Source organism: Erinaceus europaeus, chromosome 1, assembly GCF_950295315.1.
Source record: "Erinaceus europaeus chromosome 1, mEriEur2.1, whole genome shotgun sequence".
Lineage (NCBI taxonomy): Eukaryota > Metazoa > Chordata > Mammalia > Eulipotyphla > Erinaceidae > Erinaceus > Erinaceus europaeus.
Genome location: NC_080162.1, coordinates 159,535,029 through 159,563,019, shown reverse-complemented (window position 1 = coordinate 159,563,019; position 27,991 = coordinate 159,535,029). Strand labels below are relative to the sequence as shown.

The window sequence follows — 27,991 nt, the reverse complement described above, 5'->3', positions numbered from 1 at the left end:
AGCACAGCGGGTTAAGCGCACGTGGTGTGAAGCACAAGGACCAGCATAAGGATCCTGGTTCGAGCCCCCAGCTCCTCACCTGCAGGGGAGTCGCTTTAAAGGCAAGTCTGCAGGTATCTTACTCTTCCCCTCTCTGTCTTCCCCTCCTCTCTCCATTTTTCTCTGTCCTATCTAATAATGATAACAGTAATAACTACAACAACAATAAAAACTACAAGGGCAACAAAATGGAAAATAAATAAATAAATTTTAAAAAAAGAAAATACACATCTTCCAAGTTACTTTTACAACTGCCTTGTATACAAAGAATTCACAAAGAGGAATGAATTATTGTATTAATAAGGTAGTATTAATATTACCCAAATAGCACACATAATTATATTATATGTTTATATAACTACTGTAATAAAACAGTGCTTATAGTTTTGGGTTGTTTTTTTTTTTTTTTTTTTTGGCCTCCAGGGTTATTGCTGGGGCTCGGTGCCTGTACCACAAATCCACTGCTCCTGGAGGCAATTTTTTTCCCCATTTTGTTGCCGTTGTTGTTTTATCATTGTTGTCATTGATGATGTTGTTGTTGGATAGGACAGAGAGAAATAGAGAGAGGAAGGGAAGACAGAGAGGGGGAGAAAGACAGACACCTTCCACCCCCCCAGTCCCCCACAGGTGGGAAGCCAGGGGCTGAACCCAGATCCTTACGCTGATCCTTGCATTTCGCACACATGTGCTTAACCTGCTGCGCTACTGCCTGACCCCCAGCAGCGCTTATATATATATTTTTTTTAAAAAATAATTTTTATTTATCAAAAGGAAACACTGACAAGAACCATAGGATAAGAGGGGTACAACTCCACACAATTCCCACCACCAGAACTCCGTATCCCATCCATTCCCCTAATAGCTTTCCTATTCTTTATCCCTCTGGGAGTATGGGCCCAGGATCATTATGGGGTGCAGAAGGTGTGAGGTCTGGCTTCTGTAATTGCTTCCCTGCTGAACATGGGCATTGACAGATCGATCCATACTCCCTGTCTCTCTCATTCCCTAGTGGGGCGAGGTTCTGGGGAAGCAGGGCTTCAGGGCACATTGGTGGAGTTGTTTGCCCAGGAAAGTCCAGTTGGCATCATGGTAGCATCTGGAACCTGGTGGCTGAAAAAAGAGTTAACATATAAAGCCAAACAAATTGTTGACTAATCATGAACCTAAAGGCTGGATTAGTGCTGATGAAGATTTTGGGGGGGGGGTCTTCATTCTGTAGATAGTTATTAGGCCTATTTTAGTTATATTCCAAAGGGCCCATGACTATACTAGTGCATGTTTTTCAGAGCCTGAAGTCTGATATGCAGGTGGATCCAAGTTATTGTCTGGGGAGATGATGTTATGGCTGGAAAAAGGACCAGAAAGCTGGATCAGGGAAGAGAGTAGCTCCCAAATATGGGAAAGGGGTGTAAATATTGTTGACTGTAAATCCTATTGATTTGATATGATCTGGGGCCCATATTCAGCTTAGGAGCCTATGTGACCTCTGCATCCCTGTAGATCTGAGCTCACATTCTGTGGTCATGAGTAGGAATGTTCCAAGCTGCCCCAATTTCAGAACCCATCTTCCTCAGGTGGAAGATAGAGTATATTGTCCAGCCTCCCTTCGGAGGATGGAACATTCTCTACTGTGGTTGATCCATGTGGAGGGCAAGGTCCTATGGGGGCCCACAGAAGGGTCTATTGTGTTGTTCCTGATAGAGATGACTGGTAATATTGAGGAGAGGGATTTATTCGAGGTCTAGGCCCATCATGTCTGTTTGGGAATCTCAGAACTCCGTGACTAGGGCCCCAGCTGATGGGGTGGCCTGATAGTGACTAAAGAGTCATCATTAAAGTATGCCAGTCTCTTGCCCTTATTCAGCTTTTGCAGTCCTTGCTTTGATAAGGTTAGCTTTGGAGTGACTGAGGGAAGTATAATAGGAGGTAGGTGAGGAGGTTATGTACTTCTAAGTAGACATTATTTCATTAGGAACTTTTTAATTTTACACAATTAGTGCAGGTTTTCTAGATGATAGAATTTTTACAGTTATTATATACTTTGTCTTATGTGCTAGCTCTGAATTAACACCATCAAATTTAAAAATCATCTATTTTTCATTACCTGCCCTTTTTTTTCTAGTTCATTTTGAGTTTGCTGCTGCTTTTTTCTGATCCTTTGTTATTCAGAGAATATAAACTAATTCCTTAGAAGTATTGTCTCTGTTTTCTATTTATTCATCTTTTCCTTTTAACTCATCAGTCACACTTTTTGTTAGCACACAGTCTATATTAGGCACTATTTTAGGTATTGGGATAGAACAGGAAACATAATCCTGCTATTGGGGGTGTGCTTTCTAATGAACAGTAAAAATAATACAGTAAATGATATCAGCTGTATGTGAGATAATAGTTTTTATAAGGAAAGGTATGTCCTATAGTCATTTTCACCACCATACTTTGTTTTCCAAAAGTGAAACAGCAATGACTTTTAAAATGTCAACTTATTTGCCCTGTTCACCAAGGCTGGTAGTTCTATATGAGGAGAATACTGATCATAGACTGTAAGTAAAGTGATATTCAACACCCCCTCAAGGTTTTTCCAATCTAAAACAAGATTCATTCAGCATATTTTCTGTACACTTTAAAGTATTTCAATTAAAAAAAAAATGCTTCAGTTTCATAGTGGTGTTATCACCTCCGTAAGTGATCTTTTGCTACTTCATTGTTTTATAGTGTCCATTTAAATCATTGGTATGTAAGAACAGTAAAAGCCATGAAGGTGTGAGTTTAACCCTCTTAAGACTGATGATATGAGACACACTCACAGGTTTTATCTTGTGGTGAGTCTTAGACTTGACTTTTCATTCAGTAAGCCCACAGAAAAGGTGTTTCTCCAGTTTTATGGCAGCCTGTAATTTAAGTTAACATAAATTTTATAGAGTAATTTTCTTGTAACTTTTAATTCATGTAGTCAATTTAACTTACTATATCCATTTTACCTAATAAAATCAATGATTTGTATAATATTTCGGTTTCAAGGGTTAGTAGAAGAAATATTATATATTGCCACTAGGGGGTAGTGTTTCCAATTTATGTCTATAGATTAATGTGATAGTCACAGTAGTCATAAAAATAACCTTTCTTTAAAGATAGTTTATTTTTGTAATCTTAAACATGTCCTCTAAAATTCACATTAATTACCCAATGGAGATATTGAATGGATTAATTTATTTACTTTTGAATTCAAATTTTTCTCTTCAGCCCATTATTCCTATGTTTACGCAAAATATTCGAGAAGGCTTTAGATCACTTGGAGGGACAAGTAAGTTCTTGTGGTCTCATTCATATGGTTTTTCTAGTTATAATGTAATATTTAGAATATAATATTATAAAACATTTGGTCTTTTAACATATAAAGAACTTTTTTTTTTAATTGCCACCAAAGTTATTGCTGGGGTCTAATGCCAGCACTACTTTTTTCTATTGTATTTGACAGGACAGAGAGAAATTGAGAGAGGAGGGAAGATAGAGAGGGAGAAAGATAAACATCTGCAGATCTGCTTCACTGCTCATGAAGCATCTACCTTGCAGGTGGAGAGACGGGGCTCAGACCCAGGTCCTTGCACATGTAATGTGTGCGCTTAACTGGGTGTGCCATTCCTTAGCCCCCTAAAAAACTATTCTTGAAGTATTTCTTTAGATAATGAATCTACTACTTTGATGTTTTTGTTTTTAAAGCATGAATGTTAACTGATTCTAAGTAATGACAGTTGTTACATTGTTTTTGATGAGTCTTATATGCATACTGAAGCTTATGGGAAGGGTGGGGATATGGAACTCTGGTGGTAGGTGTGGTGTGGAACTATACGGTGTAATCTTATAATCTTGTAACAAACTATTAACAAAAATATTATAAAGTACAGAAAAAAGAATTGCCTAATTTATAGTTGTGCTGAGGTTTAGAACAAATAAATATAATATTCCTGTCTACGTGTAAACCCTCTCATGAAGAACTTTAAATTTATCTTATTTCTTTTATGTCTAATGTTGGCATATTGTTGCTATTTTGCTTTGTTTTTAGTGCTTTTCAAACTTAAAGTGGAAAGGCAAATTGATGTGGTATTTAAGTTGTCTTGTGTGTGTGTGTTTGAGTTGCCAAGTAATGAACCTAGAGCCGTACTTTACAGTTTTGAGTCTCTAGATTTAGCTTCTAGTTTTGTTTGTTAGTTTGTTCTCAAACTAACTGCTCAGCTCTGGTTCATGGTAAATGCTGGGGTTGAACCTGAGACCTTCCCTTTCTTCCCCTCCCCTCCCACCCTCCCCTCCCCTCCCCTCTCTGGTCCTCTCCCTTTTCTTTACTGTTCAGCTCTGGCTTATGGTGGTATGGGAGGTTGAACCTGGAACTTTAAAGCCTCAGGCATGAGAGTCTTTTTGCATAACCATTGTGTTATCTCCTCCCAGCCCCAACTTGGTGGTATAGGGAGTTGAACCTGGGACTTTAGAGCCTCAGGCATGAGAGTCTCTTTGTATAACCATTATGCTATCTCCTCCCAGCCCCAACTTCTAGTTTTTTGTTGTTTTGCCTTGCTTTGCTGGTGCTCACACCTATGTGATTTCACCACTCCTGGCCAACTTTTTTGTTTGTTTTATTTCAAATAGAGAGAGACAGAGGAGAGGCACCACGGCACCTAAGTGTCTCTCTATGCTGTGGCACTCCCACAGGGTTCCAGAGTTTAAACCTGGACCATGCTCATGACAAGGCAACTGCTCTACCTGTGAGCTAGTTTCTTTTGATAGAGTTTGGCTGCAGTCTTTACCCTTTATTTTACAACAGTACTAATTGGTTTGCTTCTTAATTTTTTCATATTTCAAAATATCTTTTTTTAAAACAGTTAACTTTGGGGGGTATTTTTAGATTTATGGAAAAATTAAGCAGAAATTGAGAGAAACAGAATATAGAAGATATTCTTCACTCTTCTCTCCCCCACATTCTCTTGTTAACATCTTTGCAGTAATGTTATATATTTCTTGAAATTGTTCTAAATTCATCATCTAGAAGAGACTGTATTAGTTGCCAGTAAGTGATAGTGTTTACCAGCTTTCTCTAGGTCTTTCATTGTCAATTTGAAATTTTACACTTATTGATAATAAGACTACTGGCAATTTAAAGTATTTTTTGTTCCTTTGTTTTACTTTAAAACAGGATTATTTAGATGGCTTTATGAAAAGTTCCGCTATCCGTTTGCTCCCATGTACGGAGGTTTTCCAGTGAAGTTACGCACCTACTTAGGTGATCCCATTCCCTATGATCCAAAGATAACAGCAGAAGAATTAGCTGAAAAGGTAAAAATATTCTTTCTTGGTCTAGAATTAGCTTCTAGTTTTAATTATTATATAAAATTTTTATTCATTTAAAGAAATGTTTACTTGATAGATAAAAAGGGAAATTGAGAGAAAATGGAGGATAGAATAGGAGAGAGACAGCTGTGGCACTGAAGTACAGACGCTTTACCCCCTCCAGGTGGGGACTGGAGGCTGGAACCCAACTCTTTGCACATTGTGGCATATGCAGTCAAACAGGTGTGCCACCACCTGGTTTCAAAAAAAACATTCTAGCTCAGTGTTGGTTCCCTGGAGTCCAGGGCACATTTGGCAATGTCTGGAGTTGTTCTTTATTGTCACAGTGAGCAAGTGCCAAGACAGTGCTGTTAGCTTCTAGTGGGGAGAAGCTAAGGACGCTGGGAAACATTCTACTTCCCACAGCAAAGAAATATCCATTCTAAAGTGTTAATAGTGCTGAGATTGAAAAACCCTGTTCATGGCTTGGGTAATTAAAGGATTCAATAAGTAATGCAGAAGAGGCAAGATTTTACCTCATGGAAGGAAAAAAATCATTCTGTCCTGGTAGAAACATCTTGGGAGGAAAATGGAGTAGTGTATATGAGTGTGGGCTCTGTATTACAAACCACTGATAAGTCAATAATTTTTTTTGTTCTTTTTTTTAATATTTATTTTATTTATTTATTCCCTTTTGTTGCCCTTGTTGTTTTATTGTTGTAGTTACTATTGTTGTTGTCATTGTTGGATAGGACAGAGAGAGAAATGGAGAGAGGAGGGGAAGACAGAGAGGAGGAGAGAAAGATAGACACCTGCAGACCTGCTTCACCGCCTATGAAGCGACTCCCCTGCAGGTGGGGAGCCGGGGATAGAACCGGGATCCTTATGCCGGTCTTTGTGCTTTGCGCCACCTGCGCTTAACCCGCTGCGCTACAGCCCGACTCCCAATTTTTTTTTTTTTAATGTGGGTTCTGAAATCAGATTGTTCTACTCTGCAATATTTGTTTGCTTTGTGACCTGGGTCAGTTCCCACTTTTCTTTCCTCATCTACAGAGAAGGAAATGATAGTATGGATGGTAATTACCACTGTGGAAGTAGATAAAACTACTGAACCTTTGAAGAATAAATTGGTGCCTGATTTGGGGATTATAAATCTATGAAAGGAGCCTGAAAGGGAGCAAACTCAAAAGCTAGCTTTTCCTCCTTTATTAGTGTTGAAAGTTCCAGAAGCAAGACCATGGAGATTGAGAGTCAAATAATGCTTAAGGAATATCCCCTGAATTTAATTACAAAACAACTAATAGGTGTTTTCTGCAAGAGTTGTATCTTCATAATGCAATAGTCCAAATATATCTTTACCCCAAACTCTTTCTTTGGCACCTCAATTTATACTAGGTATAGCCTGTACTTTCCCCCTTGGAATATAACTCTTCATAATTTAGTTGACACCTAGTTTTAAAGTCTTAGACCACTCAGTTTTTGAACACATACTTGAAACTCCAGCCAGATTTGCTGACTCCCAAAATCCTTTGTTTTTTCCATGCTTTCTTCCTTTACTATTAATGAAATTAATTTTACAGGTCCTCAGAAACTCAGACTGAATATTACCCAATTTATGTGTCCTTCTCTGCTTATACTGACAACAGAAAAGATTGAATTTATTTACATCATCAGTGTAAATATTACAGGTTATCTTATACATTTTAATTACTATATGCTTCTTTATGAGATCTTTGAAATTACAGACCTACTTTATACTGATTTTACAGCTTCCAAAACATCTAATATTTTCTGAATGAGTAAAACTTTGAAAATATACCACACAGACCACAACCTATATGTCAGTGGTTACTTTGCTAAGTACTTGAAGATGTGATTTAAATTTCATTTAATCCTTACAGTGGCTACATGAAATAGTTTCATAGTTCAAAATCTGAAAATTTGTGGCTTTGAAAAGCATGTTTTAAAAATCTTTAGGGTTTTTGTTTGAGAAAATTGAAAATCCAATATTTGTAAAAAGAAGACTCATTGAAAGGGTAGCATGTCAGAGGAAGTATGCATGCAGGCACTATTTTTAGAGATAAATTAAAATTTTTTACATAGCTTCAAATTAATTTAAATATACAACTGCTGAAATTTGCCTTGAACTGAATATTAAACATGGTTTGAGAAAATTTCTTGATATATACAAATTGAGGTTTTTAATCTTTATTTATTATAGGATAGAGATAGAAATTGAGGGGGAAAGGGGAGGTAAAGAAGGAAAGTGACAGAGAAACATCTGTAGCTCTGCTTCACCACTTGTGAAGCTTTCCCGTTGAACAGGGGCTTGAACCTAGGTCCTTGTGCACTGTAATGTGTGCACTTAATCAGTTGTGTCACTGCCTGGTCCCCCAAATTGAGGTTTTCTTTGCAGTGACTTAATTGAAACTCTTGTTAAACTGTCCAGCAACGAAGGTTTGTTTTATTTATCTTTAGTGGCAGAGAGATACAGATAGATATACTCAGAGAGCTACCAGAGCACTATGCAGCTTTCTTCTTCTTCTAGCGTTTGCCCTTCTTCCGTAGCCAGTCAACAGCATCAGGTTGAGCCTGATGTCTGCTTGTTGCTGGCTTTGAAAGTGATTGGGATCCATGTGGATTCAGTCAGCTAGGAAGGATCGTCAGTTTCCCCAATAAATGGGTACTCACGGGATGCACCACGAGAAGGTCGATCCAATGCATCCCGGGATGCAGCTCTGACTAGGGATTGAATCTGGGGCTTTGGAGCCTCAGGCATGAACGTCTTTTGCATAACCATTGTGGTTGCCTCCCCAGCCCTTTCTTCTCATTTCTTCCTTTTTAATTCTTTTTAATGTTTATTGGTACAAGACATAGCTGTACTGGAAAAATGCTAAGATGTATCCTAAAAAGTTTACAATATAGTTTAGTAAATATAAATAACTGTAAACAATGATTATAACTCAAACATACTAAATATAAGAACTTTTAACAAGTGTACTGAGAAGGAAATAATTGATTCAGAGAAGAGATGGGTGCTAAATTAGGGAGGGATGGAAAGTGGGAATATATAAAAATCTTTACAAATAAGTTACATTAAGTGCTATAATAACAATGACTTTTTCTTTTGTCTTAGACAAAGAATGCTGTTCAAGCTTTGATTGATAAACACCAAAGGATTCCAGGAAACATTATGAGTGCTTTGCTAGAACGTTTTCAGAAAAAACAAAAGATCAACTAGAAGATAATATATTTATACCAATATGTTTGTGTCTTTAGTACTGTCTTCTAAATTTTTATATGTTCTATAGTAATATTTTTTGGAAATCATGGCAATAAGCATCTTTTGCTGAATGTATTTAAATATGCATTGTCAATTTCATTTTAGTGATCAGTTGTGTCAAATGTAAGCAGTAGCTCATTACATGCCTAACAATTCAGGAAATAATCATGCTTCATCTTATAAATTCCTAATAATGTACAATAGACATAGATTATTCAATTTATGATTCATAATAGAAACACACCTAGTTTCTCTCTTGTGCTACGATAAACTTGTGGGATGTCATGGTACAGGGTTTAGTATAGATGTTTAAGTTAGTCGCTGAATGCTTTCATTTGTCCATCATTCCTTTCATGACATTGGGAAATCATGTAATGTTTTTGTGACTTAACCTACTTTTAAAAGACATGTTACTAGTATAGCGAGGAATATTATTTGAAGTTCTGTATATTTGCTGTGACTGATAAGTATGGGACGGAAATTATAACAGAATTAAATAGTACCAAGACCCTTTAGAAGTTTATGTATGTATTTTCCCCCATAAATACTTAAATTACTATTTCAGGTATGATGTCCAGTTGCCAAGTGAGGTGGAAAATAAGTAATGTTTTTCAAACTGAATAAGAGTAGGGAAAGTAAAATTTACATTGTTATTTTAGTATTTTAATGAGAATCTGTAAGCAAACATTATAGATTGTGCTGTACAGTGTTAGCCCTATATTAAGGCATTTAATAATGAAAGCTAAAAGTCACTGCCAGCTTTGCATTTTATTAGAAGCTGGTTCTAAGCTGATGTAAGCAGAGCTAAGGAAAACTGCTTAGGCATGATGCAGTAGCACACTTTCACTTTGCAGCCATTCATATGGTCTCATTGTTGCAATGAATATATACTTGAAAGATGAATTTATGTGAACAAAACTTTATGAAAAAAAATCACTGACTTTGAATTTGTTGTCTCCTTAAAATATGAATTTAGTAAGTATTTAAACAAACTAGCTCCACAAAGCAAATGCAGTATCTTCTTCCATTTTCAGATAAGACATGACTGAAATTTTTGTATAGATTTTTATATAATAAATGTGTGTGATATACATAATATGTATAAAATTAATCATTAATAAAGCTGATCTACTTGTGAAATTGCACATGGTCTTATTGTGATTTCCTAAAGGAAAAAATTAATTTCTTGGGTAAGACTGGCCAGAGCACTGTTCTGGCATACTTGGTGCCATAGATAAAACAGCCTCACACATGCAAATCCTACACTCTACTCCTCAGCCAATTACTACTACTACTGCTAATTAACATGACTGTTTTACATTTTTTTTAAAAGTTATTTAAAAAATTTTTTTTATTATCTTCATTTATTTATTAGATAGAGACAGCCAGAAATTGAGAGGAGGAAGGGAGCTAGAGAGGGAGAAAGACAGACACCTGCAGACCTGCTTCACCACTTGTAAAGCTGCAGGTGGGAACCGGGAGTTTGAACCCAGGTCCTTGTGCACTGTAACGTGCACTTAACCAGGTGCAACAACACCTGGCTCCTGTTTATACATTTCTTATCAACATTAATATGCATCTGTCTCAGCCTCAGTGAATAAACCCTGGTTTTTCAATGTAAAAAAAAAAAAATCTCAACTTCAAAGGGTCAACTCTTTATAGCTGCTTTTCTCTTAACATTGAGCAGTAATGAATAAATGATCATAAAATAAGTGAGACTAATGTTTATGAGCAACTGTTGGTTTAAAAAAAAAACAAAACAGAAGACCACTGCTAATGTAACCAAAGCTGTTTTTTTAGAAAACAGTCATTTTAATTCTTAAAGTCTTATTTTGGGTGGGGACTGTTGTTTTGGTCATTGATATTCAGAGTGACAGGATAGCTGTCTTGCTTGATACAGAGTTTTGATCTTTGCTGTACGAATTTCATCGCCATTTGGAAGAGTAGGAATATCACTAAGTACAGAAAAGTAGTAAGGGGGCGCGAGTGGTGGTGCATCTGGTTGAGCGCACATGTTACAGTGCACAAGAACCCAGATTCAAGCCCCTGACCCCAACCTGCGGGGTGGAAGCTGTGCAAGCAGGGAAGCAGTGCTGCAGGTGGCTCTTCCTATCTATCTTCCCCTTCCCTCTCAATTTTTCTCTGTTCTCTATGCAATAAACAAATTATTAAAAAAGGAAAAAAAGAAAACCAGGAGGCAGGTGGTGGTGCACCTGGTTAAGCACACACACTGTGTGCAAGGATCCAGTTTGAAGGCTCTAGTCCCCACCAACAGGAGGAAAGCTCGGGGTGAAGCAGGGCTGCAGGTGTCTCTGCCTTTTTCCCTCTCTACCTCCTCTCCTCAATTTCTGTCTCTATCCAATAATAAATAAAAATATAATTAAAATTTAAAAAAAAATTTAGGGGTTGGGCAGTAGCGCAGCATGTTAAGTGGAGGTGGTGCAAAGCACAAGGACCTTCGTGAGGATCCCGGCTCGAGTCCCTGGCTCCCCACCTGCAGGGGAGTCGCTTCACAGGTGGTGAAGCAGGTCTGCAGGTGTCTTATCTTTCTCTCCCCCTCTCTGTCTTCCCCTCCTCTCTCCATTTCTCTCTGTCCTATCCAACAACAACATCAATAATAACTACAACAATAAAACAACAAGGGCGACAAAAGGGAATAAATATTTAAAAAATTTTTTTTAAGTAATAGTGAAAAGGGTTCTCTTCTTGATCCTTTTTGAAGGAAATGTTCTCAAGTCAAAAGCAGGAGAAAGCTAGGGCTCTTTCTAAAAGCATGAATTTGGCTTATTCCTATGAGAAAGGCTTGCATGCCTCTTTTTTTGGTATTTAATTTCGGAACTATTTCAAATTTACAGAGAGGTTGCAAAGTCCTCCCTTAAACCAGATTCACCAATTTATGCTTCACAGACATTTTTTTCGGTTTTACTGGATAAGACAGCGAGAAATTGAGAGAGATGGGGGAAGATAGAGAGGGGTAGAAAAGAATAAACATCTGTAGTCCTGTATCACTGATTGTGAGACGACCCCCCCACTCCTGCAGGTGGGGATCTGGGGGAATGAACTGGGATCCTTGTGCGGGTCCTGGCACCTGGCACTATTTGCGCTTAACCCGGTGTGCCACTGCCTGGCCCCCACCTATAGAAGTTTGTATCCTGAATTATCTAATAGTAAAATGTAGCTAGTCTGCCCCTTTTATCTTTTGACTGCAAGGTGATTTATAGACCCCAAAGAGCAGTGATCAAAATTAGACGAGAGAAGGGCTGGGTGGTGACGCACCTGGTTGAGCACACATATTACAATGCTCAAGGACCTGGGTCTGAGCCCCTGGTCCCCACCTACAGGGGAAAAGCTTCACAAGCAGTGAAGCAGTGTTGCAGGAATCTCTCTACCTCTCTGCATCTCTGTCTTCCCCTTCCTCTCAATTTCTGGCTGTCTCTATCCAATAAGTAAATAAAGATAATAAAAAATATTTTTAAAAAATTAGGAGAGAAACCAGAGCACTGCTTAGCTTTGACATATATGGTGCCAGAGATAAAACTGAGAGCATTAGGCTAGTCCTTTCTCATCTTGAATAAGATCTATTTGTAGATACCCTTGAATTTGTCTTCATGGAGTTCATCATGCAGTTATACATCCATTTGAGAAATGACTACAGTGGGGCTGGGCAGTGGTATACCCAGTTGAGTGCATATGGTACCATGTACAAGGATCCAGGGTTAAGCCTCCAGTTCCTACCTGCAGAGAGGAAAAAGCTTCAGGAGTCTACCCAATAAGTAAATAAAAAATATATATGTATATAATAACTAAAGGATGATGCTGTGCTCTTTTCAATGAATCATTTCAGTGGTATCTCATTGTCTTTATTTGCATTTCTCTGACAATGACGTGGAACATTTTTTTCATATGTTTCTTGGCTTTTAGGATTTCTTCCATGGTGCATATTATGTCCATGTTCTCTCTCATTTTTGGATGGGGTCATTTGTTTTCTTTTTTAACATCTTTTCCCTTTATTGGGGGATTAATATTTTACAGTCGACAGTAAATACAATAGTTTGTACATGCATAACATTTCTCTGTTTTCCACACAACATAACCCCCCCTAGGTCCTCTGCCATCCTGTTCCAGGACCTGAACTCTCCCCCTCCCACCCTAAAGTCTTTTACTTTGGTGTAATACAGTTGGTTTTTGTCACTAATAGTGGTAGCTTTTGAGACTTGATTACAATGATGTTCAAGAGAATTTTACATGAGAGAAACAAGAGCACCAATCTAGTACCTGTGATGCCAGGGATTGAATTGTAAGCCTCAGTCAAACAAATCCTGCTTTTTATAAGCTGGGCTATTTCCCTAGCTGCAAATTTTATATTCTTCATTTTACCCTGTCATGCCAAGTTACGGATCTGTTTGATAATCATCATCCAACATACTGACATTTCTTTCTTTTACATTTGTATTTTTTTTTACATTTGTATTTTAAGCCACTTTAAAAAAACATTTATTTAGTGATTTGATATTGATTTACAAAACTTTAAGATAATGGGTATAATTCCACACCTTTTCCGTCACCAGAGTTCTATGTCCCTATTCCTGCCATTGGAAACGAGTAGTTCACTACCCGGCCTCTGAAGGGGTTGAGTTGTTATGTGCAAAACTGAGAAATATTACACATGTATAAACTACTGTATTTTACTGTTAACTGTAATCCACTAATCCCTCCAATAAAGAAAAAAATGTGTCATGACTTTCCAACAACCTACTATGTTAGGTTATGTGCAACTGACAAATAGAGGAATGTTACCACTATACGTGAAAGTGTAATGGTTCATAGGTGGTCTTACCCTCCAGTTTGTTGACATTTTATGTTGATGAGGGGCAAGCTTTTCTGTGAGCAAAATGAAACTCATAGATGTGTACCAAAAATGTAAGGGAAATATGTCCAGTAGAGAAACAATTACAGAAGCCAGAATTCCTACCGTCTGCACCCCAAAAGGAATTTTGGTCCATACTTCCCAAAGGGGGGGAAATGTTAGAGGAAGATGACTAGAGGGCTCTGAAGCCCAATTTCATCAGGACCCAAAGAGAGAAGAGGGGAAAAAAGGAAGGAAGTACATTCAAAAGTAGTAACAGGCAGAGGTGTGACTTAAAAAGGAAGAGAAGGCAGGACCATAAAGTAGTGGGCAAAATTAGATAGATAGATAGACAGACAGACAGTCAGTCAGTTAAGAAATAATAGTCAACCTTTATCTGTGGCCTTGGGAGAACCACTGCAGTTTCCAATGTAGGGAATGGGGACATAGAACTCTGGTGGTGGGAATAGTGTGGAATTGTAGCCCTGTTATCTTGTAATTTCTTGAACCAATATTATTATATCACTAATAAAAAAAGTAGACAAAAGTCTGAAATGTTTCAAGGTGCTTTTTTCCCCCCCTTCTATGCATTTGGCTACTTTAGTGGATTCAAAAACCATAATTTTTTTCCACAAAAAGATGAGGCAGTTGTAAGTGCCAATTGCTTCAGTAACTGTATAATATTCTCAATTTCTTCATAATAGATGTCTATTATAAGCAAGTGCCTTTAAATCCTTATGTCCACATCTTCTTTTTACTTATTTTTACATAATTTTATGTTTATGTTTCACATACACACATTTATTGATGTGTGTGTTACATTTTACTACACGCATCACCAAAGTTATGCCGTTTACCAAAACACTGACCTCTTGAAAATGGAAGTACAGTGGGCTACAGTGGTACATGGACCAGTGTTTAGGTGCCACTATGAATACTCTAGGGTCCTGGACTCCTAGCCTGTTGTCAAAATTTGGTTTATAAAAATAGAATGCATCACCTATGATAAAGTAGCTAGAAATATTAATATTCTTTTCTTATTCAGATAGTTTGGCAAAACTAACGTTTGTGATGAAGGACCCTATACAAAGTAGTACACACAAACCCTGATCTGTAAAGTAAATCAGGGATGTAGAAAAGTGTACTCAGGCAAGTGGAGGTTAGCTTACTACAGGTCCCAGCATGCCTTGCGTCTCCCATAGGAAGTGGTATGCTTTCCTGCTCTGGCGGAAAGAAGGCCCTCCCAAGGTTACATGGGTACTTTCTATCCTTGGATTCAGGGAACTGTGTGTAACTGCATCATCCCATCAGACCTACACTTGCAATGTACTTTTCTTGCTGCTGTTTCCAAATAGAGTCATTTTGCTAGTGAAATGCCTGCTAGTTTTTGTTTGCTTGTTTGTGATTAACAGCCAAGAATTTGGACCTAGAGTCATTAAAGGACGTTTTATTAAAACAGTTTAGTAAACCAAGTCATGCCTCTGTTTAATATGTTAAAAAGTAAGAAAACCAACTCACGGATATATATTATCTCTCATTATCTGAGGGAAAATGGTTCCTGGATGGCCTGTATATCAACATCTGTGAGTACTCCAATTCCTTATACAAAGTGGTTTAGAATTGACATATAACTCATTGTCCCTTATGCTTTAGATCATCTTTAGATTGCTTATAATTCCTGATACAATATAAGTGTATGTAATTGTTATACTGTAGTATTAAAGAAATAATTACAAGAAAAAAGTCTGTACTTTTTATCTGTGTTTGGTTGAATCTGGTAATGCACAGCCCATATATATAGAGTGCTAATTTTATACACTTTACAATTGCAAATTGATTTAATTAAAACTAAAGGAAATATGCAAGGATGCAAAAATATATTAAAGACCTACATGTGTAGATGAAGTGCCATTGTTCTTCTTCTTTTTTTTTTTGCCTCCACGGTTATTGCTGGAGCTCAGTGCTTGCACCATGAACCCTCTGCTCCTGGAGGCAATTTTTTCCCCCTTTTGTTGCCCTTGTTGTTGTAGCCTTGCTATGGTTATTGTTGTTGTCGTCGTTAGTTGTTGGATAGGACAGAGAGAAATCGAGAGAGGAGGGGAAGACAGAGAGGGGGAGACAATGATAGACACCCGCAGACCTGCTTCACTGCCTGTAAAGCGGTGCCCCTGCAGGTGGGGAGCCGTGGGCTCCAACTGGGGTCCTTATGCTGGTCCTTACGATTTGTAACACATGTGCTTAACCTGCTGCGCTACCGCCTCACACACCTTTTTTTTTTTTTTTTTTTTTTTTAAGATCGCTTTCACTTATTTCATAGGAGATTGAGTTCCATATGAAAAAGAGAAGCCAAAAGCCAAAACACCATTATGGTACATGTTACAGAGGGCATCAAACTGGTAGCCTCAGTCATGTAAGTCCTGCACTCTACCTGCTGTGTAATTAGGCCTAAGTGCTGTCTTACCAACATTTAATCAAGATACTTGTGTCTTTTGTCCTGCTTTATATTCTACTGCCTTTCAGACACCAAGTTCCAGATGCTACTATGATTCCATCCTGTCCTCCCTTGGCAGATGGCCTCACCAACATGTCCCAGAAGTTCACCTCTCTAGAGCCTTATTTCACTAGGTAAAGATAGAAACAGGCTAGAGAAATGAATCGACTGGCCAATGTCCACATCCAACAGAGAAGCCATGACAGAATCCAGCTGTTAAAAAAAAAAAAAAAGACTACAGTGTGTCCTTTGGGACCAAATACTTGGAATTGGCAGTGCTTATACTTAGTGAGTTATGCAAAAAAGTGAAGGATAAATATGGGATGATTTCACTATTAAGTGGAATACAGAGAATTGAAACACATGAACTTGAAAAAAGAAAAAGTATATATACAGTTAATCCATATCTTCCATAATCCATAGTTCTCCTTGGGAGAACTATGGCAGTTACTGTTGGGGGGCATAGAACTTTGGTGGTATGAGTGGCATAGAATTATACCCCTATTGTCTGATATTCTTGTAAATCACTAATAAAATATATATTAAATTGATACTTGTGTCATACTGTTACCCATTTACCTCCTTCTACCACTGGATTTTAGTCATAGAGTTTTCTCTTCTCCCTATTCTTCTTCACTTGTCTAGTTTGTCTGCATCAAATTTTTTCTCTGGCTACCTGCACATCCACCTCAATCCTTCAAATGTTCCTTGGTTAGCTCTTGTTCAGCTAAGATGTTACATTCATGGTGATCTCTGTCTCCCTTCCAGGATGGGCACCTTTGATTTTTTTTTTTTCTATTTTGTCTGTCACACAAACTTGTCATTCTTTAGCATATACTGTGATTCAGAAAGCTTAAAGTCTTAACTGCCGTGCTCCAGAGACAGTTGAGCTGAGACTGAACACTGCCTCTTCTACTTCTTAGTTATAATAGTTTGGACAACTCACATCACTCTTTTTAGTTTTGATCTCTCTGAAAATTAGAAATACTAGCCATTGAATAAAGTGGTTATGAAAATCCAGATGTAAGTCACTTGGCACAGCACCCAGCACAAGCACTGGGCACAAATAAAATGTTAATATTTTTAGAAAGCAATAATTTGGATCACTTATTGTTATATTGTCGATTATTTCCAAAATATTTGGTCATATTACAAATAATTTTTGAGCAGATGAACAAAGTGTTTGAAAAGATGAAAACATTCTATTGTGTTAAAAAATCTTTCACCTGAGCTCACATAAAGAATAATTTAATTGATACTTAAAAATGAACCCATGAATTCAAATCTCAAGCAACAACTTCTACTGGCTATACAATTAGAATCAGGCCAAAATGTTTTCCTAAAAAATGTTTTTTTTCCTCAGTTGATAAATCAAAAGAACTTGATTCCCATAAATTTCAATTTTGAGGATTACAGTGAGTCTAGCATGTAGACATAACAGAGAAATCCTCTCTGTAAAATGTATTGTATTGAGTTTGCCGCAAATAGAATCTAGAAATTGTTCATTTTATTGATTGTTGCTGCCATCACAAAATACTATTAAGAGGTATCCTTTAATGTTCCAGGATACAGTTGAATGGATTCTGTAATATCTGTGTGGAATAACTTTCAGAAATGAACAGTTATATTTCATGTGTGCTTAAGACTGAAAAAAGAGTAATTGGCCTTAAATTTTGGCAAGCTTGGTATTGATTAAGTTTCTTGTGCCTCACGGAGATAAAGCATTATAATAGGCTAGGAAGGGATGTTGTGAATCCTAGAGAGTGTCAAGAAAAAAGATAACACTACATAAAAGGCACATTCTTTCCATTTCCTCCTGGAGAACCTTTATTTCTCTTCAGCTACCAGAGTCACATTATTTGAACATGTATCCTCTTGAGTCTTCCTAAATCTTTTACAGTGAAAATGTTGATAATGTTTGTTAAAATAAGATGGGTTACAATATTCTTTTTCTTTTCATTGGAGTCTTAATGGTTAACAGTACAGTTGTTGAGACATGGGTATACTTTCTCATAATTTGATAGGTGTCTCACCCTCAACTTTGGCCCTTTCTCATCATCATGCATTACAACCTCAAAGCCCCTACTCATCCCCCACTCCCATCCCATATCTCCCTCTCCTTCCCCATCCTCCTTTGCTTTGGTGTTATACACCAAACCCAGTCCAAGTTTGACTTTGTAGTTTTACTTTCTGTCCTTGTTTCTTAAGTTTTACTTATGAGTGAGATCATCTAACATTCCTCCTCATTTTGGTTTATCTTACTTAATATGATTCCTTCAAGCTACATCCAAGATACGAAAAAGGAGATGATTTCATCATTTTTTAAACAGCTGAATAGTGTATATATATCACAACTTTCTTAGCTGCTCATCTGTTGATGGACATCTAGGTTACTTCTAAATTTGGACCATTACAAATTGTGCTGATATGCACGTAAGTGTGCATAGATCTCTTTAGATGGGTGTCTTTGCTTTGTTTGCATATATATCCTCAAGAAAGGCATTGTTAGGCCATAGAGTAGGGCCATTTCTTATGTTATGAAAAGTTGGCCAACTGTTTTCCACAGGGGCTGGATCAATTTGAATCCCTACCAGAACTGCAGAAATGTTCCCTTGTTCCTTATGGTATCAGCACTTCAGAGGCATCATTGGCCTATTTTATCCAAATGAAACAAAACACTTCTTTCTAGAATCACATTAAAAAAATATTTATTTATTTCCCCTTTTGTTTACTTTGTTTTTTTATTATTGTTGTAGTTATTATTGTTGTTGTTATTTCTAGAATTACATTTTCTGCAACAACATGATTTATGTGTCTCTGTTTCTGCTATTAACTTATCTCCAGCTGTAACTTCACATCTTTCTCCTCATACCAGCCTCTGGGTTCCCTCCAACATCTAAGTGAATGAATCATTTAGTATGTACGCATAATTGCACTTGGCCTTGGCACTGGAGAGCCAGTCTCCATGAGACTGCTGTTTCTTTCTTGCTGAAGAGCCACACTTTAGTTTAATTACTATGAATCTTTTGACAGGTGAATTTAGGCAATTCACATTTAAGGTGACTATTGATATATGTGGTTTACTTACATCCATTCTGGTTTTTGTTTTGAAGTTGTTTTAAATTGCTGATTCTTTACCCATTTGTTTCTATGTTATTTTCTGTGTTTGGGTTTCTTTTTAAAAAATTTCTTTATTGGGGAATTAATGTTTTACATTTGACAGTAAATACAATAGTTTGTACATGCATAACATTTCTCAGTTTTCCACATAATAATACAACCCCCATTAGGTCCTCTGTCATACTTTCTGGACCTGTACTCCCCCCTACCCCCAGAGTCTATTACTTTGGTGCAATACACCAACTTCAGTTCAGGTTCTACTTGTGTTTTCTCTTCTGATCTTGTTTTTCAACATCTACCTGAGAGTGAGATCATCCCATGTCCATCCTTCTGTTTCTGACTTATTTCACTTAACATGATTTCTTCAAGTTCCATCTGAGATGGGCTGAAAATGGTGAAGTCACCATTTTTTTTTATTTTAAATTTTTTATTTAAGAAAGGATTAGTGAACAAAAGCATAAGATAGGAGGGGTACAACTCCACACAATTCCCACCACCCGATCCCCATAACCCACTCCCTCCCATGGTAGCTTTCCCATTCTCTATCCCTCTGGGAGCATGGACCCAGGGTCGTTGAGGGTTGCAGAAGGTAGAAGGTCTGGCTTCTGTAGTTGCTTCCGAAGTCACCATTTTTAATAGCTGAGTAGTATTACATGTGTATGGGTTTCTATGATGGGTTTCTCACTGACTTCTCTTTTACTTATTGTACAAATTTGTTCCTTGTTTTGTATTGTGGTTACCATAAATAGTAAATAATATTATACCTGAAAAATAAGTAGTAAGTTACCATAAATAGTAAGTAATAGTAATTAATAGTAAGTTACCATAAGTAAGTATATAATAAGTAATATTATACCTGAAAAAGTATTTTTAAAATTGGCCTTGGTTAACTAGCATTTATAGAACCATTCTGTCCATTAATTACCCCCTTCCTATTTCATTTTTCTGTGCTGTTTTTGTTGTATTCATATTTCTAATCTACCACTGTTCACCTAGCTTATAACATGTATTCCTTTGCTTATTCTTGTTGGAGTCCTTTCAGTAATTCTTGCAAAGTGGGGCTAATTCCTTTAGTTTTTGAATGTCTAATAAGACTGTTATTTCTCCCTTATGTATGAAGAATAATTTTTCAGAATATAGGATCCATGCTGGAAGTTCCTGTCTGTTAATACTTTGAATATGTCATTCCACTCTCTACTTTCCTCATGGGTTTGTGAAGAGAAGTCTGGAAAAAGCTTGATAACTCTACATTTGTATGTTAATTCTTTCCTTTCCCTAGCAGGTTGCAATATTTTCCTCCTTGTGATTGAGTTTTGATAGTTTTATAATGATATGCTTTGGTGTTGGTTGTTTGACATTCATTTACCTGGATGTATGCTCTGCTTGTTGGGTGCATATGTTCTGAGGATGGCCCAAATGAGGGAAATTCTCAGCTATAATTTGCTTGAATATGGCCTCTATTCCCTTCACCCTGTCCTTTTCCGTGAAGATTCCCACCACTCTTACATTTGACCCTTTGATAGATAGAGTCACAGAGAGTTTCTTTCTTCTCCATTATCTTTAAATTTAAGAAGTAGGCTAATTCTATCTTCCAGCCTATATTTTCTTTCTTCTGCATGAGTAAGTATACTTCTGAAGCCTCATTCCTGAGCTTGTATTGTACTCAAAGTGTCTTTCACATCCTGAAATTCTGTTTGAAGGTTTTCTTTCATCATTCCTAACTTCTTAATGAACTCTGATTGAAGTGTTTCTTTCATGTTTTCTAATTTTTTTAGAGAACTTTGTTCAGAGCTCTTTTTTTGTGTGTTTCCGAACTCCTTAGTGAAATAAACTTAAATATGCTTCTCCATACTATTCTTAGATTCTCGGAGAGAACTCATAATGAGCTTTCTGTAATCTTTCTCTGATTGTCCCTCTATGTCTCTAATTTCCCACAGTACTTCTGTTTTATTCGTATCTATCTGGTTTGTCATATTTTGAAGTTTGTTTTTGTAGTTTTTTCTGTTTATGCATTATTGTGTTGTTTATTGCTGGTATTGTTGCGATCACTAGGCTTCATTTTGTTTAGATGTTGGGTAGTTGTGGGTGGGGTTGGGGTTATGTTTCTTGTTGTTTACTTGAGCTGTTCTATACTCCCTGTGATATGCATATATTGGCTTCTTTGTAGGATTTCAGCCTGAATCCATGCCTCAGGGGCTTGCTGCTAGACAGCAGCTATATTCAGAGAAGTAGGGCTCAATTTATTGTTTAGCTTCCAGCTGTCACAAATTATCTTTAAGTATGTCTGCCTCAGTTTGGCAGAAGAGCAGACTATTTTTTTTTGTCAGAGATATCTCCTGCTATTGTGGTGTGTCCTTGCTACTAGTTCAGTAGACTAACATCCCTGAGGTCATGGATTTAAAGCTCAAAGGTTTCCCTCTCTCACCATTAGTACTATGTGTTGATTTGATTGCTGCTGCATAGAGGGAAAATGGTGTCATTCTCTGCTGGAATTCTTAACTTCTGTGTGTTTGGTTTTAATCCTGTACCCTTTCTCTCCCAAACCATTCATGAACACCCACCTGAGGCTGAAGTGTTTCTTTTTTTTTCTTTTTGTTATTTTTTTATTTATGAAAGTCCAAGGACCAGCATAAAGATCATAGTTCCAGCCCCTGGCTCCCCACCTGTACTGGGATTGCTTTGCGAGTGGTGAAGCAGGTCTGCAGGTGTCTATCTCTCTCTCCCCCTTTCTGTCTTCCCTTCCTCTCTCAATTTCTCCCTGTCCTATACAACAGCAATAACAACAAGGGCAACAAATATGGGAAAAATGGCCTCCAGGAGCAATGGATTCATAGTTCAGGCACTGAGCCCCAGTGATAACCCTGGCTGTAAAAGAAACAGTTTTTTTGCTTCTTACTCCTCTCTCTCTCTTTCTGTCTCTCGCTGTCTCTCTGTTTTTTTTTTTTCTCATATGTTTATGTGAATCAGATCTGTAGATTCTACATATGCATGAAACCATCTGGTAGTTGTCTTTCATCTCTTACTTATTTCTCTAAGCACAGTAACCTCCAGTTCAATCCATTTGTCCTAAAGGACACAATAACAACAAAAAAATTTATCACAGCATAGTATTTCATGGAATATATGTATCTCATAACTTCTTTAGATACCTGTTGATGGGCATTTAGGCTGCTTCCCCTCTTTGACTATTGTGAATAATGAAGTTATGAATTTAGGGATATATATGTGCCTTCTAGGTAGTGCTTGAGTGTCCACTGGATGCTTGAGAGTGGGAGTGCTGAATCATAAGATAATTCCATTTTTATTTGTTTAAGGGCATTTCATATAGTCTTCCAAAGGGCTGCACCAGTTTGCATTCCTAAAAGCAATGTAGCAGAATTCCTTTTTCTCCACAACCTCTCCAAAACCTGTCATTTTTTAGTTTGTTGATGGATGCCATTCTATCATGTGTGAAATGGCATCTCAGTGTAGTTTTAATTTGCATTTCTCTAATAATAGGTGAAGTGGAGCATTTCTTCATGTTTCTGTGGCCCACCTATATCTTTTCTTAAAAAAGCTGTTTAGTTCTTTGACCCACTTTTTAATTTGGTTATTCTTGCTTCTTTTGCAGATCTGTACCAATTCTGTATAGATGTTTGACATCAGTCATTAGATGTGTAATGTGCAAATATCTTCTCCCATTTACTGGGTTGCTTTGTTATCCTTGTGTAGTTTACTTTTGATGTGTAGAAGCTTTTTAGTTTCCCATTTATTTACACTTATTTTCATTTCCCATGCCCAGAAAGTTGAGTCTCCAAATACATTTTTAAAAATTTCCTTTGAAAGAGAGAGGCAGACTGGGGGTATGGACCGACCAGTCAACGCCCATGTTCAGCGGGGAAGCAATTACAGAAGCCAGACCTTCTACCTTCTGCATCCCTCAACGACCCTGAGTCCATGCTCCCAGAGGGATAGAGAATGGGAAAGCTATCAGGGGAGGGGGTGGGTTATGGGGATTGGGTGTTGGGAATTGTGTGGAGTTGTACCCCTCCTACCTTATGCTTTTGTTCACTAATCCTTTCTTAAATAAAAAATTAAAAAAAAAAAATTTCCTTAATGGGGGATTAATGGTTTGCAGTCGATAGTAAAATACAGTTGTTTTTACATGAGTAACATTTTCCCAGTTTTCCACATAATAATTCAGCCCCCACTTGGTTCTCCTCTGCCATCATGTTCCAGTATTCCCCCACCCCAGACTCTTTTCTTTGGTGCAGTACAACAACTCCAGTCCAAGTTCTGCTTTGTGTTTTCCCTTCTGCTCTTGTTTTTCAACTTCTATGAATGAGATCATCCTGTATTCATCCTTCTATTTCTGGCTTATCTCACTTAACATGATTCCTTCAATCATATACACTTTTGATATGAATTTCCTTCCTTCTGGAGAGTTTCACAGTGGTGTCTCTTAGTGTGTGTATTTTTGGATTCAAGAATTTAGGTGTGTTCACCTTATATTTATATATTTTGAACATTGCTTAGGCATGGAAATTTTTCTTCTATAATTTCTTTGAATATAGTCTCTACTCCTCTCTTCCTCTCTTCTTCCTTAGGGGATCCAAATAACTCTGATTTTTGTTTTTCTGATACAGTCTGCAATTTCAGAGAGAATTGTTTCATTTTTCCTTAACCTTTCTTCTCCAAGAGCTTTAAACATATAGAGTGTGATGGTTGTGTCTTCTAGTCTTGATATTTTCTCCTCCACCTGATTTTTTTTTTCTTTGAGGCCTCATACCTCAACCTGAACTTCATTCAAAGTATCCTTTAGGCCCTGCTTTATTTATTTATTTATTTATTTATTTATTTATTTATTTATTATTGGATAGAGACAGAGGTAAATTGATAAGGTAGGGGAAGATAGAGAAAGAGAGACACCTACAGCCCAACTTTACCACTTGTGAAGGTTTCCTCCTGCAGGTGGGGACCAGGGACTTAAACCTGGGACCTAGCACTTTATAATATGTGCATTTAATCAGGTGCACCACTGCCTGGCCCCAAGGCAGTTCTATTTGGAGTTTTTTTTTTTCCCTTTCTGTAATTCTTTGGTAAAATGATCATTGAGTTCTTGAATCTTACTGTTAGTTTCTTGAACTAATTTCATAATGAGTTTTTTGAACTCTGTTATCTCTTTCTAAATCTGTGTCTGTCTAGTCATTTGAGGTTTCTGTCATTGCTCTCTGTGTATTTCTGTTTTTTATCTTTAGTGTGGCTTTTGTTGTTGTGCCAGCAGGAGGTGCTGTGGTTAGGTACTGGATTTCCTTTATATATATTTTGTTTATATATATTGGTGGGGGAGATTTTATCATTTGTAACCAGCTTGGTTAGTGCCTTTGATGTCAGTCTAGGTCTCCTGTTGCTCCATCCTCTAGGGGGTGGGCAGCTGGAGGGCATAACCACCTTGGAGAATTCTTTTATCTTTAATCTTCAAAGAAAAAGCAAGATTTTTGACCCCCCAAGTCCCCTTCATTTCTTCCTTCGACCATGTACTCTGTTTTGTATGTATCAAAATGTATCTGCTACCACAGAGTATGGCTTCTTAAGTTTTGAGAGCTTCTAACTCACTTCTGATAAGGCTTGCTTGTACTCACTTGTGGCTAAGTGAGATACTTTAGAAGTCACAGTTGTAAAAAAAAAAAAAAAAAAAAAGAAGAAGTCACAGTTGTAAATTGGTCAATTTTTATTTAAACAGTTATTGTTGCTTTAACTACCCCCCCCCCCAGATTGCTGTGCTTTAGCTATTAATCCCTAGCCATGCCACTGGAAGATTGACATGGTAAATAGTTAATTGTATTTATATATTTTCTTCAAGTTTTGGAGCTACTCTCTGCCCTGATACAGCTTTATAGTCCTACTCTCAACCCTGAAACCATCTTCTCAGACATTATTTTTAGCTTACCTGCAGGTATCAAGCTCCAAAAAAAATTTATGACAGTCATTGGCCCCTAGGAACATGCCTAAAATAGACTTTCTAGCTTCCTTCCACACTAAAAATCCCTATTTCCATCAGCAATATCCCTACTTTATGGTTCCTGTTCATTAAACATTTTGTTCTGCTTTATATATTACTGCATTTCAGTCACCAAATTGTGAATCATAGAGAGTGAAGTAAAACCTTACAAGTGGTTTCCAATAAGCATCCCTTATTCCAGCTTTCCAGGTTTATGTGTTTAAGAAAAAAGAGATGGCTGGGAAATAGAATAGCAGTAGAACACTTTTATGCATCAAGTTCTAGGTTCAATTTCTGGCACTGCATTTACCAGAGCTGAGAGGTGCCTTAGTCTCTAGCTCATAACAATAAAGTAGAGGGCCAGAAAAATAGTTCACCTAGATAGTGTGTCTGCTTTGTCATGTTTGAGATAAAGATTCAACTCTGGCCCAAGAGTGATGAATCCCCAACAACTACAAAAATTATAGAAAAAGTAGAAGAATAATTGAGGGGGTAACTCATCTTCTTCTTCTAGCGTTTGCCCGGGGTAACTCATGGAAGCTTAATACTGTGAATTCTTGGAGGTGTGACTATGGACTAACAAGAAACAGCAAAAACTCTCCCCCACCCCCCCAAAAAAAATACTGATAATCATTGAATCCACAAACCTCACTAGATTGCAGCTGAGACATCTTCAGACACCGAGGCCTCAGGTGGGTGCTGTTGTGTATGGACAAACTGAGAGGGGGCCACAGGACTGACTGAAGCCAAGCACCTGGAGGCTAGGAGTTCTGGCAACAACTGCAGTCAAGGAAGTGCAATGTGCTGACTGTAAAAGGGGTAACCTCTGAGCTTTGTCCCATGACCTCAGAGAATCTGCTGAATGGTGGTGGAATCACACCACAGTTGCAAGGGATTTGCCATACTAGTCTGGTCTGCTTCCCAGAATTAAGGTAAACATTCGGAAGGTAATTTGTGGCAGCTGGCAGCTAAAATGTAACAAGCAGCAGCTGATAGTCTGTGGAAAACTTAGCCCTACTTATTCAAACAGAACTGCTATTAGTAGCAAACACCCATAGCTTGAATTCAGACTGAAATTCTACAGAAAAGTCATATTTACACACTACATACAGTTAAAAATAGCTCAAGGGAATACTAAGAAACATAACCCAACCCCCACATATAATATATAAACAAGTGAAATCTAGTAATTATAATAATAGCACCACCTGTTGCCCCAGAAATAATCAGCATGATAAATGTGCAAACAATAAAGAGATAGAAAAAAACAAACAAACTTCAGAACATGACTACTCAAAAGAATGAAACAGGACTCCAGTAAATTTTAGATACAGGGGGACTATCAGAGGAAGACTAGAAAAAACTCATTATGAGTCTAAGAGTCTAAGCACAGTACTGAAAAGTATACTCAAGAATTGAAAGAATATTTTATTAAGGAGTTAGGAAATACAAAGGAAGAACTCCAAATAGAGTTTTCCAAGCAACTAAAAGCATGAAAGAACAACTTTGAACAGAATTCACCAAGAAGTTCTGAAGCATGAAGAAAAAGCTTCTGGTAGAATTGCAGTGTGTGAAAGACACTTTGAGTGTAAGAATAGAGCAACATGCTCCAAACCAGTAATGCAGAAAAAAGGGCAAAAACAGCAGTTTTGTTCTCAGATAAAATACACTTTCTGGTAAAGAAAAGTGTATTTTAAACAGAGACAGAGAGGGGCATTACCTAATGGTAAAATGATAAATACAACAGAAAGACATAGCCATTATAAATATATATGCTCCAATTTAAGTGCACCCAAATACTCACTGAACTTAGGGAGAAATAGACAGAAATACAATAATAGTAGGAGATCTTAACACACCACTCATAGCAAGGGACATCATCCAGACAAAAAAAATATCAACAGAGAAATAGTAATTTTAAATGAAACCATAGATGAAATGGACTCAGCAGGTATATACAGAACTTTTCATCCCAAAAGAAATGAATACACATTATTCTTAAACATTCTTATACACATCACTTTTTCACAAGAATTGACCATATGCTGGGCCACTAAGACAATCTAAACAAATATGTGAATATTAAAATGCATCTTCTCAGATCATGATGGTATAATACTAGAAATCAACCACAAAAAGAAAAAAAACTTTCCTAAAGTCTGAAGACTAAATAACATGCATCTGAATAACACATGGGTCACTGAAGAAATAAGAAAAGAAATCAAGAATTTCCTTTATATTAAAAAAAATTAAAGAAACTGGGGACTTCCAAAGACAGGGCTGTAGAGCAGCAGCAGCTGTATTTCTTTCCTCTCCTCTCCTCTCCTCTCCTCTCCTCTCCTCTCCTCTCCTCTCCTCTCCTCTCTTCTGTCAACTAGAAAAACCAAAGGATTATCTCTGGATAATCACTAGATTATCTCTGCCCCACCCTGCTTTATCTCTTGATCAGGAGTAAGGGATTAAGCTAAGAAACCTACTTATAGTTTAAAAGCCCTCAGGCTCCCATAGCCTACAGGGAAGAAAAAGAACAAAAGAGGATTTTAAGCCACTGAGCTCCAACTCAGGGATTAAAATACTATTGAAAAAACTGTCAATTTCCACAAATGTGAACTCTTTAATTACCTCACTTAGACATAAGTCAATCCAGGCAAGAGAAGAGTGATCAGTAATTTGAAAAGTACTGAGAGAGGGACCTCATAGCAAATATATAAAATGGTTAAACCAACAAGAAGAAATATTGGGGAAATGAACCAGGACAAGAGTCCAGCTAAAAGCCTCCCAAAGGTTGAACAATAAAACAATGAGGTCAACATCCAAACACTAGTTAAGGAAATAATCACAGAAGTGAGTAAAGAGTTTGAAAGAATTGTCATCAGAAATGCAGAAACATCCAATGAGACTCTGGAAGAAAAC

General features: G+C 37.3%; 1 protein-coding gene across 9 annotated transcripts in view; it reads left to right on the top strand.

Annotated features, from left to right (window-relative positions):
* Window positions 1-9,786, top strand: part of TMEM68 (transmembrane protein 68) — a 33,458-nt gene extending 23,672 nt beyond the window's left edge. For 6 of the 9 annotated variants that reach the window (XM_007531522.3, XM_060198894.1, XM_060198892.1 and 3 more), the window contains 3 exons: window positions 3,283-3,343; window positions 5,225-5,364; window positions 8,495-9,786. In XM_007531522.3, coding sequence (XP_007531584.2) covers window positions 3,283-3,343; window positions 5,225-5,364; window positions 8,495-8,599 — 306 coding nt within the window. In that variant the 3' untranslated portion in view covers window positions 8,600-9,786. Of the gene's footprint in view, window positions 1-3,282; window positions 3,344-5,224; window positions 5,365-8,494 lie in introns of those variants that run through there. The other 3 variants (XR_009551854.1, XR_009551856.1, XR_009551855.1) reach the window with 3 other exon arrangements.
* The last annotated feature ends 18,205 nt before the right edge of the window (window positions 9,787-27,991 follow it).